Raw genomic sequence first — 13,753 nt, 5'->3', positions numbered from 1 at the left:
CACCTTATTATATATGCATATATTAAAAAAATGTTACTTGAACATAAATGAATGTCAAATATAAATATATATATTAAAATATTATTTTCAGATCCAAATATATATAAAATTATATATTTCTAAGAAAAATGAAGAGTATATTAATTTAAAGAAGTGAAAGTGAACTTCTTCTCTTAACATTTAAATCAAATTCAATATTAAAATGATATTATTAAAAAACTTTGTTTGAATACGAATACTACTGTATTCAAACTATTATTCCAAATATATATATATATATATATGAAGACACCAACATATACATATACATATGACATACAAACCAGAATTATTGTGGAAAGTGGGGGGATTATGGATTGTTGGGATGAGAGAATTTAGAAGAAAACAGAGCAGCCTTGAGCTGTGGAGGGAATGACAGCTGTGAAAGGGCCCAAATGTTGAAAGAATGAAGGAATCCACCCATCACTTGTAATGGTCTGTAGCATCATACTCATAACTTCTTTTATCAAAAGAACAAGAATAATTCTCTTTCCTTTTCAGCCTCTCTCCTCTTCCACTATAAACCATTATTTTATTTCTTCTGTTAAGACTTCAGCTATTTAATGGACTATTTTAAGCTGAACTTGTATATAATTTAACTTAAAGCATGATCCAGATTTTTGTCAATTATAATCATACACCCAATTATATATATGTCTGCAATCAGAGGATGGGGTTAGTACATAAAGTACTAATTAAGGTGAATTTATTGTGGATTATAGTGAGTGGAAAATGCAGATCTAACAAATGTTAACAACATGGCTTTCACATGCTCTTTTGTATTACCTAAATTATTGTTATCACTATTCACTAAATCAATACCCACTAGTTTTTGCTACTCACTCTTCATTTCTTTGAGATACTCCTATTTGATATTAATATTTAATGCATATTTAGATATAGGTATTTTTGAGAGACACTGACTCTGTTTTTAGAAAAAGTATTTAAAGTGTCCTTTTTTAAACAGTTAATTTAGATTTTAAATAATAGAAATATTATACTTAAAGTGTTTATGCTCGATTCTAATTTTGAAATTTTGTTTCCTAACTTCGAGAAGATCTCAAAGGGTTCATGAAATTTATCATGAATGTTTAGGTCCATAAAGAAAATATTTTTTAATTTTGGCCTCAAACTCAAGCTCTTAAAGAATAAGAACACTACCATATAAATTAAGATAAAGTATATAAGGCATTAGTTGATGGTTTAATCCCTCATAAGCACAAATATATAATTAATATTTTTAATAATACTAATATATCTCTCATAAATTTGAGACTCAATTCCCCTCAGATATATATATATATATAAATATATATATATTGGCTCTTGAAATACACGAGAAAATGGATTCAAGCCAAAGTGCGAAAGTAGGGAGCAGTCATTATTGACTCCCAAAATTCATTAGGGCTTGGACATCAAGCCCCGTCATGAAAACTTTTGAGAGCCATCCATTTTGTAAGTTAGAAGCTTGCCAACTTTGACCGTGCTTGGACTAGGACGACATAGTTTCCACGCTTGCTTAAAAAGATTGAAAGTGGGAACCCAAGCATTAGCACATGTTCTTTCAGGCTTTATACTTGATCCATGATGGTTGATCCAAAACAGGCATTTTACTAAGCAACAACATCTAATTGCCTGCATGGAGTAACTCATATCCCTTTCTTTTTTGCAACAGGATAGTGAAGTTGGAAACTGCCACCTTATAACTTTTTAGCTTTTGTGCATCAAAAGCACTGATTGAATTGAACAGGTTGGTGTGGGTCTATGATTACAAGAACCAACACAAAAGAAACATTTCAACTTAATCCAATAACTATAGCATCACTGTCGTACTTTTTCTTTCAAACTGTCTCACACACCATCAAGGAAAAACTTACACTAACAATCTAGTGTAGAATACAAAGAATATAACCCAACAAAAATGTTCCTCCATAGAACTGATTTAGCTCATAGAATAGTACAATAAAGATAGTGGTTTGCCTCCTTCAAATAGCCAAAAAAAAAAAAAAAACACAACCCCTTATGTTGTTTGTGTGGAGTGTGTCTCGTATTTTCGGATCAAATAGAGTCAACGTCGCTACGAGGAAGAATTTCCGTCCCGACGACACAACACATGACATCCCGATGAGGCGACATACGACGTCATGACGTGGTGACGTGTTCCCCCATAAATCGAGTTTTCCTCTCCTGGTTAAATTTTGATTATTTCTTCCATTCGAACTCTAATCACTCAAGGGATATTTTAGTATGATTAACTTAGCCTATTTAAAGGGGTAATGTATCATTGTTTCGACAAGATAGTTAAAAATGTAGTACTATAAGACTTTTCTTTTGGGGGCGACAAGATATAGTCGTAGATGAGTTTTTGTGAGAGTTTTCACGGTAACTATTTAGAGCATTTTGCACCTCTTTTGAGAGAACTATATGAGATTTAGAGTTTTGTTTTCGAGATTTGAGTTTGTACGTTTAGCACATTTAGGTTTATTTTCTTCACATTGTACTATCGTTTGTTTACTTATTTAGTGAAAAGGCGAAGCCTCTTTTACCCGTGATTTTTATCCTCTTTAAAAGAGTTTTTCACGTAAAATTCGTGTGTTCAATTTCTTTATTTTTCCGTTTCATTGTTTATTTGGGTTAATCCCAACATTTGTAATTTAAATTTAAATACTCAAAATTAACTCAACTTTTAACATTTGACCCATTGACAAAGGAGATTTATCGTCTCTCCAAAGTCACAGGATCATTCACAAGCTTGAATACAAATAAGCGTGTGTGAATTTGAGATTGTTTTGTATGGTTGAAATTCTTCTCCCGAACTACTAGTTAAGTCCAACTTTTATTCTCATCAATTAATTGAATACAAATTAATTAATAAAAGTCTATACAAATTTTAAAATATATATAAAAAAAGGCTATATAAATCAAGGGTAACTTTCCAAAAATTAAAATTAAAATATTTATTATTTATCTTATATATAATATTTAAAATCGAAAGGAAATTATTATACGTGGAGGCCTAAATTTTGATACATGGCAACTTCAAATTCTGACATTTGCAATATAAATGTAATAAATATAGAGAATAATATCAATTTTAATTATAAAAAATCAATTATATATAAATTTATATCAAAGTACCTCCATTTATATGGAAAATATATATCAATTGTGATAATATGATTTCACTTATAAATAACTATACTTTTTCCATATCAATTGTGATGATATGGCTATATTTAAAATTAGGATAAATCTCAAAATTATAAATGAATTTTGATTTAATATGCAATTTGGTATATGAATTTTGATTTTGCACATATAAAATTTTGATTATGGCTCAAACACATACATGAAACTTTAATGTTTATTAAAACATACACATTTAAAGAAATAAATACATCAAACTATTTTTATATTGGAAAATATAATTATTTGTGTATGCAATATATAAAAAAATAATATTATATCAATAATTGTGTTGATAATTTGTGAGAATTAGATAAAATTAAAATTTAATGTATAAAATTACACAAAACAAAGTTCATTTATAAAATTACACATTAGACCAAAGTTTATGTATGGTTTTAAGATTTTAAAACTATGCAATTTGGTTATACTTCATGCTCGGGTCAACAAAAGAGTTTTTGTAAGCTTGATTAGGGCTCAAATTTGATTGTATAATATGAAGTAAACGTGTTTGATATTCATTTGCATGTTTGAATAATATTTATTGTATAACTGGCGGTAGTTGCTCCGGCAACAAATATGACATCTTGTAGCTCGAATTCGGTGATCGAGTTAAGCGAGGGATGTTACAGAAAAATAGGATAAAAACCAAGTAACATTTTTTATTTTACAATCAATGCACTCTAAATAAATGTTCCTCACTGAACAGAAATAAGTGCTCTCAGATCAATTCATTCCATGTCTCCTTAATTTATAAGGAATTGAGACTTGATAACATACTAAATCAATTAGAATAAATATTCCCAATAGAAAAACATGATAAAAAGTTCTAAGAATCTTTTCAATACGTTCAAAATAAGTCTTGATTCTTTAGGATATGCTTTCAAGTTTATCTAATCTGATACAATCTCTTCAAAATAGGGAAATCAATTTCTTTAATCTAATCTAAATCAATCTTTAATTTATGTTGCTATAAAAGGTTTAGATATCATAGATGCTCTTGCCAATTCCATAATGTTAGCAAATATCAAAACCCAAAAACCTTGTTTACCAAAATTGACCAACACCAAGTGTGGCAAGTTTGCCAAACACCAATGGGCGCTGCTCCTTGGTACTCTTATAAATTGCCTCAACAATTACCATAATAGTAAAAAGTTAAATTTTTTTATATAATTTTAGTATTATTCATATACTAGTCGATGTACCATGTTTTAATCAGTGTGGTCAGAATTAAGCGAAATGAGTTAGTGCTATTGCTGCAGATTGAAATTTTCACTGGTGTAAAAAAAAAATTAATTATTCTAATTTATTACTAGAGTAGTGCACACCTACTAATATGACTATAATCAGTGCGAAACCGGCCACCATGTTGCTAAGGGATTTAAGGGTATTATATATTTTCAATTAATTTTTTTTTTTTTACTTTTGATATGAAGCAATAAAGAAAGAAAATTAACACCGAACAAAGTAGAGAGACAAGAAATGTACATATTGTGCTTGTGTATGTTATATTTTGTATTTTTATAAGTATAATCTTATATAAATACATTTTATGTAGTTTTACTAATAATTATTAATATATTTTATAATTATTATAGTGTTTCTATAAATTTTTATAATTTTTAAAATTTCTATAATTTTATAGTATTCAATTTGGACATAAAGTTATTCAATACAAATAAATTTAGATATCCATTTGTCTAGATTTATTTCTTATGTATGTTTTATTAATTTTTTTATAAATTATTATTAATTTTTGAGCTTTTCCATGTTAAAATTATTTTATAATATTTATTAATTATTAATGTTTTTATAATTTCTAATATTTTTATTGCTTTGCAGAATTTGGACATTTGATTATTCAAATTCAAAGAATTTGTATATCGGTTTATCAAGGTTTATTCTCAATGTAAATTTTAATCAAAATTTTTATTTTTAATTTATTTTTTGCTAACGAGGTTTGCTAGGTCATCATCCGCATGCTACATGTCATCTTTTGATGACTATTGTTCACCACGTTAGTATCGTTAACGGTCAAATCAAATCGATTGACGATATCTCATTAATAAAAGAGTCTCTTCAATTGTTTCTTTTTCAAACTCAATAAGATGATTTTTTAAATAAAAAACTTATTTGATTTTTTATATTTTACTAAAACCCTTTAGTTTTTGTAGGGATTATCAATTACTTATTATATATTGAGTCATAAGTACAAGTATTATAGAGGGTCTTTTACTATGAATCGATTGTGTTTTATCCTTTTAAAAAATGAGTAAACTAGTCTTCGTACATTAAATTAAAGAGCAAATTGATCATTTCTGTTAAATTTTTTTTCCATTTGTATTTAGTTATTTTTGTTAAATTTTTTTTTTCATTTCTATTGTTAGCTCGCTAGTTTGATGGAATAATCAAAATAGTGACATATGACGACGTACTACGTGTACCTCAACTTGACGTACAGGATCAAATTTTAATAGCATAAATGGATGAAATTTTTATCATAAAGACTAATTTACTTTTTAATCTAATGTATCAAAAATAATTTTCTCATTTATTAAATAAAAAAATAAAATCTAATCTAACTCTTACTACTCAACATAGTTTTACCGATTCAAATAAGGGAACAGTGAAAGGAGAGTATTCGGTGAATCTAGTCTTCCCTTATAGTACTCAAACGTATGTTTCTCTAAAACCTAAAGAAATGGTCAAAATTCGGCTTACAAATCCAATACAATTCCAAAATAATAATTAGTTTGGAAGATTAAATTTCAAAATAATCTTCCTACCTTTGACCAATATTTGGAACGCTACTGAGAATAGGTTGCAACAGCAATATGAAGGATTTAATATCTTGATGTGTAAAACTAATATCCCCCTCCATCTATGTGTACCACAGATTCAAAGCAACAGCAGATGGATTACTTCTCCATATCTTCGATCCTCTAACTTTGCAGAAAGTTCACAGACGTGATTCAATTGAACATATGATAACATAGACAAGTTAAACAAACAAAAGTCAGAGATCAGAAAATTCAAACCTAACTGAATAAATTAATAGCTGCCATTAGCTTAGGACATTGCTTCCTCATTCATCGTCCTTGTCTTGACTAAAACATGTTCAGTTTCCGAGTTGTGGTGCTTATCTTGGGATGCCTTTTGTTAACTGAAGCTGCAAGAGATACCCTAAACCCAGGTGATAAGCTTAGTTCCAATTCATCCGATAATCTTGTATCCCCAATTGGGAATGTTACCTTAGGCTTCTTCAGACAAGAGTACCGTCAGACTTGGAATGGCAAAAGCTTTGGATATTATTTGGCTATGTGGTACGCCCAAGGCACGTCATACAACCATTCGATTTGGTTAGCTAACCGAGATGATCCCATCGCAGACGATTCGGGAGTTCTTGTCCTAGATGATACTGGACTGAAAATTACACGCATCGTTGGGAATCCTATCCAACTTTTCTCACTTCAATCTACCTCTATCACCATCAACACTTCCGATATGAAGGTGGTCTTACAAGATTCGGGGAATCTTATTTTGCAAGGTGCAAATGAGGAAAATGGGGAAAACGTAGTATTGTGGCAAAGCTTTGATTATCCAACTGATAGTTTTCTACCTGGGATGAAATTGGGGGTCAGCCATGGGAGAAGCTTCTCACTTACATCTTGGTTGACTGGTTCAATCCCCGCGTCTGGATCGTTTACAATGGAATGGGATCCTGCACGAAATCGATTAGTAGTTCGGCTTAGAGAGAGGATTTTGTGGACAAGTGGTGAAAATTTTGAAAATTTTGGCTCCTTGGATTCATTCAACATGAATTATAATTTCACTAATGTTTCTAATCCAAATGAGAAGTACGTTTATTATACTCTTGTAATTAGTCAATATACTCTTGAAGAGCGAAGGAAAAACGCTAGGTTAGTGTTGCAGGACGATGGGGATTTACAACTTGGAGACATCTATACAATCAATTTACAACTCTGTGATAGTAATAGCACAGAGAATGGTTGCGAGAGATGGGAAGGACCAAAGTGCCGAAAGAAAGGTGATAAGTATGAATTAAGAACCATACGACCTACACATAAAGATTCTTTAAACAACACATTATATGGAAACACCAATCTTTCCTTGAAAGATTGTAAGGACATATGTTGGGAAGACTGCAAATGTTTGGGAGTTGCAGTGCAGGACCTTGGTTGTCGGTTTCTTTTAGGGTATTATGAAGAAGGTGTGTCGTATGGAGATTCGTTTGAAGTAATAAATCGCAACCGTCCAAGTAAGTTTAATATTGCTCGCTCATGTTCTAATCTTTGAACTTGTTTTGATTCGGTAGTATAGTATAAAGCCGATCAAATTCATGAATACCCCTCTTGTTGTGTACATTGATTGCAGAGTCGAAAACTTGGATATGGATTTTAATCTCTATAGCAATGGCTCTAATGATCATAGTACTGCTTTCCACTCTGTTTTATTTGAGAAGGCGAAGGCAAATTAGAAAGGAAGGTACTAAAATGGAGGGGAATCTCAAATTCTCAATCAATTGATGTTTCAGTAGTATTCTTTTTTTTTTAATGTATGATTCAACTTTGTTTTGAACAGAAGAGTACCTGCTTGACTTAATGACCTCAGAAGATGCAAGTGACGTATCAGAGCTTCAAACTGGAAACAATGGTCGTAATCTAAACATATATACAGCAGCCTTAATCATGTCTGCTACAAATGGCTTCTCACCAGAAAATTTGCTTGGAAAAGGTGGCTTTGGACCCGTTTTCAAGGTGTTTGCCATTCCCCCCATAAGTGAATTAGCGATAATGATTTCATCAATCTGCCTCTTAACACTTGAAAACTTGTTAAATCGTTAGGGAGCATTGGATGATGGACAAGAAGTTGCAATAAAGAGATTATCAAGCGGATCAAGCCAAGGGCTAGTGGAGTTCAAAAATGAGCTTATACTTATAGCCAAACTGCAACACACAAACCTTGTGCGGCTCTTAGGCTTTTGCGTTCAAGGAGAAGAGAAAATGCTGGTCTATGGGTACATGCCTAATAAAAGCTTGGACACTTTTATCTTTGGTCGGTACCAACTCTTTAGTTATTTCAACTGTAGATGCCAATTTCTATGTTTACATTGTCTTTTGTTTTTTTTCTTTCTAACAGATGACTCCAAAAGGAAGCTATTAAATTGGGATAAGCGTTTTAGCATTATTGAAGGGATAGCTCAAGGGCTACTTTATCTTCATAAATACTCTAGATTGAGAATCATTCACAGAGATTTGAAGTTGAGTAACATATTGCTTGACGAAAACATGAACCCCAAGATATCAGATTTTGGGTTGGCCAGGATATACAAAACCAATGAAGCTGGATCAAATACGAATCGAATTGTCGGCACATAGTAAGTACACACTTCCTGTTTCCATGTCTCGTCCAACGAAAGAATATGGTTATTAACTGTACTGTTGATGAATCAATGCAGTGGTTACATGTCTCCAGAATATGCAATGGAAGGCATATTCTCTGAAAAATCTGATGTATACAGTTTTGGAGTTATGGTTTTGGAAGTTGTCAGTGGTCGGAAAAATAGCAGCCATTTTGAGTTTGATCGTCCACTTAACCTGGTTGGATACGTAAGTTCATATCATATTCTTGCAGTAGTTAGCATAGACTAAGCTTTACCGATATAGAGCAAACACCATATTTTTTTAACACCATGATTGATGTCTGCAGGCATGGGAACTATGGAAACATGGTGGAGCATTAGAATTAATGGATCCAGCTTTAAGTGATTCATGTTTTAAACAATACCAAGTTTTAAGATGCATTACATTGGGTCTGCTATGCGTGGAAGATAATCCATTGGATAGGCCAACGATGTCTGATGTTATCTCTGTGCTAAATGGAGAGATGCAATTGGCATTGCCAAAACAGCCTGCATTTTCCACTGGAAGAAGGATTGTAGAAACAAATATAGGGAACAAAGAGGGGGAAATTTACTCATTGAACGGCCTAACCATGTCTACCATGGATGCAAGATGACCAAAAGACATACTCTTATTTTTTATGTTTCCTGATCATGTTTAAAGTATTATTTAAGGGCGGTAAACGCTAAGATTATATTCTTTTATATTACACCTAGTAAAAATTAAAATAGTTTTATGTAATTTTATAACTATTTATATCATTAGTTTTTAACAATGCAATTTTATATTTTATAATCTATTTATATACACCATATATGTAAAATTTAATGTAAAAATTTAACTATCTAAAATATTTTAAATAGATATAATGCGATTAGGAGTGAATAAAATTGATTCGATTCAAAAACTCGATAAAATTTAAAATTTTGTATCAAATAATTTGAGTTATTTGAGTTAATCAAGTTATTTGAATAGCTCGAATAAAAATTTAAGTTTTTCGCTTAAATCGAATATGAATTATATAATTTGAGTTATCTAAAATTCAATAAAATTACATGATTTTGTTAAATGTTAACTTTTCTAAAATTAAAAGTCAAAACCATTACATTAAAAAAAATCGTTTTGATAAATGTTTACTCTTTTAATTTAAAAGACATACTTCGCCTACTAGTTAAATAATCGGTTTATGTAAACACAATATTGAGTATAAATAATAGATTTATTAACTCGATTTGAAATTTTTTTAACTCAATTCTATTCGAATTAAAAAAAAAATTAAATTAATTTCGATTACTAAAATAATATTCAGCAACTCAATTAACTAAAATTTTTTTTTCTCAATTCAACTCAACTCAATTCAATTTTGCAATAAATAATTTTTTTAACCCCTCTCATTTCACCTCAGGCGAAAGGTGGGATATTTTTAAACCTAAAAGTCGTAGACCTTCCAAAACACTTGCAGCACTGCCGTCCGCAATTACAAGCAGACCCCTTCTCCCTCTGCCATTAGAAAATAAAAAATAAAAACCAAGAGGATATCGTGGAAATCCTAGAAATCCTAGAAATCCAAGAAAACCAAGAAAACAAGAGCCCGAACAAGTAAAGGATTAAGAAGATATCGTGGGAGTGGGATATTGAATCCGTCGATGCTTAGTTTTGGTGGAGTAGAAGAGTATCAAAGAGGGGGTTCTTCCAATAAACGCTCTCTCTGTATCTCCCCTTCGAACTTGCTTCCTTTTTCATGTCTTCTTCAATCACACCCTCTTTATTCTTTGCTCATTCAGGGTCTTCTCAAGCCCTAGGCTTTCATCTTTGCACTATGCCTTTTCTGTGCTCTCAATCTTCTCCTTTGTATAAAACATGACTGATTCGAAGGTTTGTCCCCTTCCCCTTTGACGCCTTGTATGATTTCAAAATTTTCGTGTTTCTTTTACATCTGGATTTTTGTTAAATGTACACAACATGCCCTCTTTCTTTGTTAGAATTGATGTCTTTCATTGGATTGATGATTGTAAGCTGAGTTTGTGCAAAGGAAAAATATGATTTGGTTGAAATTGGATTATTATGGATGATGAAAACGAGATTTTGTTTTTTCCCTTTTCTAAGACAAGCCTTTATTTGTTTTGGGAATGCTGCCTAGGTCTGTAATCAGAATTGTGGAACCATTGTTTTCCCTGATTTTGAACAGGTTTTCGTTTTTGGGTTCTTCACTGAAGACGAAACCAGGTCATTGCTGTCAAAGCAGTCATCTGGGATATCTTTGTTATACGGGGTGTGTAGATGGCTTAAGCAATCCTTATCAGTAGCCGGACTGCTGGAGCCAGCAAGTTAAACGACATCAAAAAGTCAAAAGCATCCAAAATGCCACCCAAGTCCGTCCCACTCCCGGCTAAACCCTCCAAGCCCTACTTTTTCTATGGCCACCGGAAACCCTCCCAAAACCGCCCCGTTGTTTATGGTGGCCTCTTTTCCAACCGCCAAGTCCTCAAACCTCCCCAATCTCCTCTACCGCCTTCACCACCCTTTGATCTCCGTAAATGGGATCCACATCACCTCTCTCAGAACCCATCGCCACCACCCATTTCCACACCACACCAACACTCAAAGCTATCACCAATAGCCCGGTTCATCATTGATGCCTTTCGCAAGAGCCAGTACACTTGGGGACCAAGTGTTGTCTTTGAACTCAATAAGCTCCGTCGTGTTACTGCATCACTTGTAGCGGAAGTGCTCAAAGTTCAAGATGATCCCATTCTGGCTTCCAAGTTCTTTCATTGGGCTGGTAAGCAGAAAGGGTTTAAGCATAATTTCGCTTCTTATAATGCATTAGCTTATTGCCTCAATAGAAATGGTCGTTTTCGAGTGGCTGATCAGTTGCCAGAACTAATGGATTCCCAAGGGAAGCCTCCTACTGAAAAACAGTTTGAAATTTTAATACGCATGCATGCTGATAAGAATAGAGGACAAAGGGTTTATTATGTGTATCAGAAAATGAAGAATTTTGGAATAAAGCCGCGTGTGTTTTTGTATAATCGAATAATGGATGCGTTAGTGAAAACAGGTTATTTAGATTTAGCATTGTCTGTGTATGAGGATTTTAGAGGTGATGGTTTGGTGGAGGAAAGCATTACATTCATGATTTTGATCAAGGGTTTATGTAAGGCAGGGAAGGTAGCTGAAATGCTAGAGGTTTTGCGGAGGATGAGGGAGATGTCCTATAAGCCGGATGTTTTTGCCTATACAGCTATGATTAAGATCTTGGTTTCTAAAGGGAACTTGGACGGATGCTTGCGTGTTTGGGAGGAGATGCAGAGAGATGGGGTGGAACCGGATGTAATGGCTTATGTGACATTAGTTGCAGGGTTGTGTAAGGGAGGAAGGGTGCAGAGAGGGTATGAGTTGTTTAAGGAGATGAAAAAGAAAGGGATATTGATTGAGAGGGTAATGTATGGTGTTTTAATAGAAGGGTTCGTGAAGGATGGGAAGGTGGGATCTGCTTGTGGTTTGTTGAAGGATTTGATAGATTCTGGATACCGTGCTGATTTAGGGATATATAATTCTCTTATTGAGGGCATGTGTGATGTGAAGCTGATTGATAGAGCATACAAGCTTTTTCAGGTAACAGTTCAAGAGGGTTTAGAGCCAGGATTTGCAACCGTGAAGCCCATGCTGCTGGTGTTTGCAGAGATGAGACGAATGTCTGACTTTTGCAAGTTGCTAGAGCAGATGCAGAAGTTAGGATTTTCTGTTAATGATGATCTTTCTAAGTTCTTCTCATTTGTGGTCGAGAAGGGGGAAAGAACAATAATGGCTGTACGAGTGTTCAATGAATTAAAAGTGAAAGGTTACGGTAGTGTTCTGATTTACAATATTCTAATGGGGGCTCTCCACAAGACTGGGAAGGTGAAACAAGCATTATCACTCTTTCAAGAAATGAAGGATTTGAATTTTGAGCCCGACTCCTCTACATATAGTAATGCGATTATATGTTATGTTGAAGATGAGAATATCAAGGAAGCTTGCATCTGCCATAACAAAATCATAGAGATGTCATGTGTTCCTTCCATTGATGCTTACTATTCTCTTACTAATGGTCTCTGCAAAATTGGTGAGATAGATGCAGCTATGGTGCTTGTTCGTGATTGCTTAGGTAATGTTACAAATGGACCCATGGAATTTAAATACGCACTTACTGTTCTTCCTGCCTGTAAATCAGGTGCTGAGAAAGTGATGGAAGTGTTGAATGAAATGATGCAAGAAGGTTTGCCTCCAGATAAAATTATATGCTCTGCAATTATATCTGGCATGTGTAAGTACAGGACCATAGAAGAGGCAAGGAAGGTATTTGCTAATTTAAGAACACGCAAACTTCTAACCGAAGCTAATGTAATTATATATGATGAACTATTGATCGAATATATGGAGAAGAAAGCTGCGGACCTTGTGCTCTCGGGACTCAAGTTCTTTGGCCTGGAATCTAAATTAAAAGCAAAGGGTTCCACCCTGCTATCTAGATAAAGAATCGAAGGCCAGTACATATTATCAGCAGAGTCTAAACACCATTTTCCTGATTATCTAAACACCAGTCTGCAGGAAAGGTTCCCTCTTGCGCCATTGAGCTTAACAGGTTATCAGCAGGGGTCTGGCTGCATCTACCAGCTCAGCTTGCTTGTTTTTGCTTCTCTCTGCTGCTAGGTCCAAATATGCACAATGCAGTATCTGTATGGTTTTTAAATCAAACAATGATGTTGTTGCAGTTCACTGTTTCTCAAATTTGGTGTCAATATAATCAGTTTTGGCTCTTAATACACCCTTTTGTTTGCTGTACTCATAAACCAAACTCTTCCAGGTTTCTCAAAGTGATGAATGCAGAGATTATTATATTTATATGCATCTTTTGTGCTGGCAGGGTTATGAAATGATTGCTCTTGATCTATTATCACCCGATTGCCTATTCCCAAATGTGGAATATGTTTAAGATTATTATCTCAATTGGACAAAAATTTGAACTCTACAAATGATCTTGATTTAGCTATTATTTTATTTATTTTTAGTTTTAAATATTTCTTATTTCTTAATGGGTAGCAAAATTTGTGATAATGAAA

The 13,753-nt window shown here is 33.1% G+C and overlaps 3 protein-coding genes and 1 long non-coding RNA gene across 4 annotated transcripts; 3 read left to right on the top strand and 1 right to left on the bottom strand.

Moving 5' to 3' along the window:
* The first annotated feature begins 6,015 nt into the window (after positions 1–6,015).
* LOC128293762 (G-type lectin S-receptor-like serine/threonine-protein kinase CES101) lies at positions 6,016–7,542 on the top strand. The gene has a single exon (XM_053029269.1). The coding sequence runs from the start codon at positions 6,340–6,342 to the stop codon at positions 7,540–7,542; it is 1,203 nt and encodes a 400-aa protein (XP_052885229.1). The 5' UTR covers positions 6,016–6,339.
* Positions 7,543–7,659: 117 nt separating this feature from the next.
* On the bottom strand, positions 7,660–8,268 carry LOC128294083 (uncharacterized). The gene is made up of 2 exons (XR_008284308.1): positions 7,836–8,268; positions 7,660–7,691 (listed from the first exon to the last, which is right to left on the bottom strand). It is a non-coding gene; the product is annotated as an uncharacterized LOC128294083 (long non-coding RNA).
* Positions 8,269–8,366: 98 nt separating this feature from the next.
* LOC108485056 (G-type lectin S-receptor-like serine/threonine-protein kinase At1g11330) lies at positions 8,367–9,423 on the top strand. Its single transcript, XM_017788915.2, has 3 exons — positions 8,367–8,623; positions 8,705–8,855; positions 8,956–9,423. The coding sequence occupies exons 1-3, from the start codon at positions 8,535–8,537 to the stop codon at positions 9,262–9,264; spliced, it is 549 nt and encodes a 182-aa protein (XP_017644404.2). The 5' UTR covers positions 8,367–8,534; the 3' UTR covers positions 9,265–9,423.
* A 591-nt stretch (positions 9,424–10,014) lies between these two features.
* Positions 10,015–13,541, top strand: LOC108486500 (pentatricopeptide repeat-containing protein At4g20740). The gene is made up of 2 exons (XM_017790585.2): positions 10,015–10,523; positions 10,837–13,541. The coding sequence occupies exon 2, from the start codon at positions 11,010–11,012 to the stop codon at positions 13,164–13,166; it is 2,157 nt and encodes a 718-aa protein (XP_017646074.1). The 5' UTR covers positions 10,015–10,523; positions 10,837–11,009; the 3' UTR covers positions 13,167–13,541.
* The last annotated feature ends 212 nt before the right edge of the window (positions 13,542–13,753 follow it).

Source organism: Gossypium arboreum, chromosome 6 (genome assembly GCF_025698485.1).
Source record: "Gossypium arboreum isolate Shixiya-1 chromosome 6, ASM2569848v2, whole genome shotgun sequence".
Classification (NCBI taxonomy): domain Eukaryota; kingdom Viridiplantae; phylum Streptophyta; class Magnoliopsida; order Malvales; family Malvaceae; genus Gossypium; species Gossypium arboreum.
The sequence above is the reverse complement of the archived record's forward strand: the minus strand, read 5'-3'. Positions and strand labels throughout refer to the sequence as shown.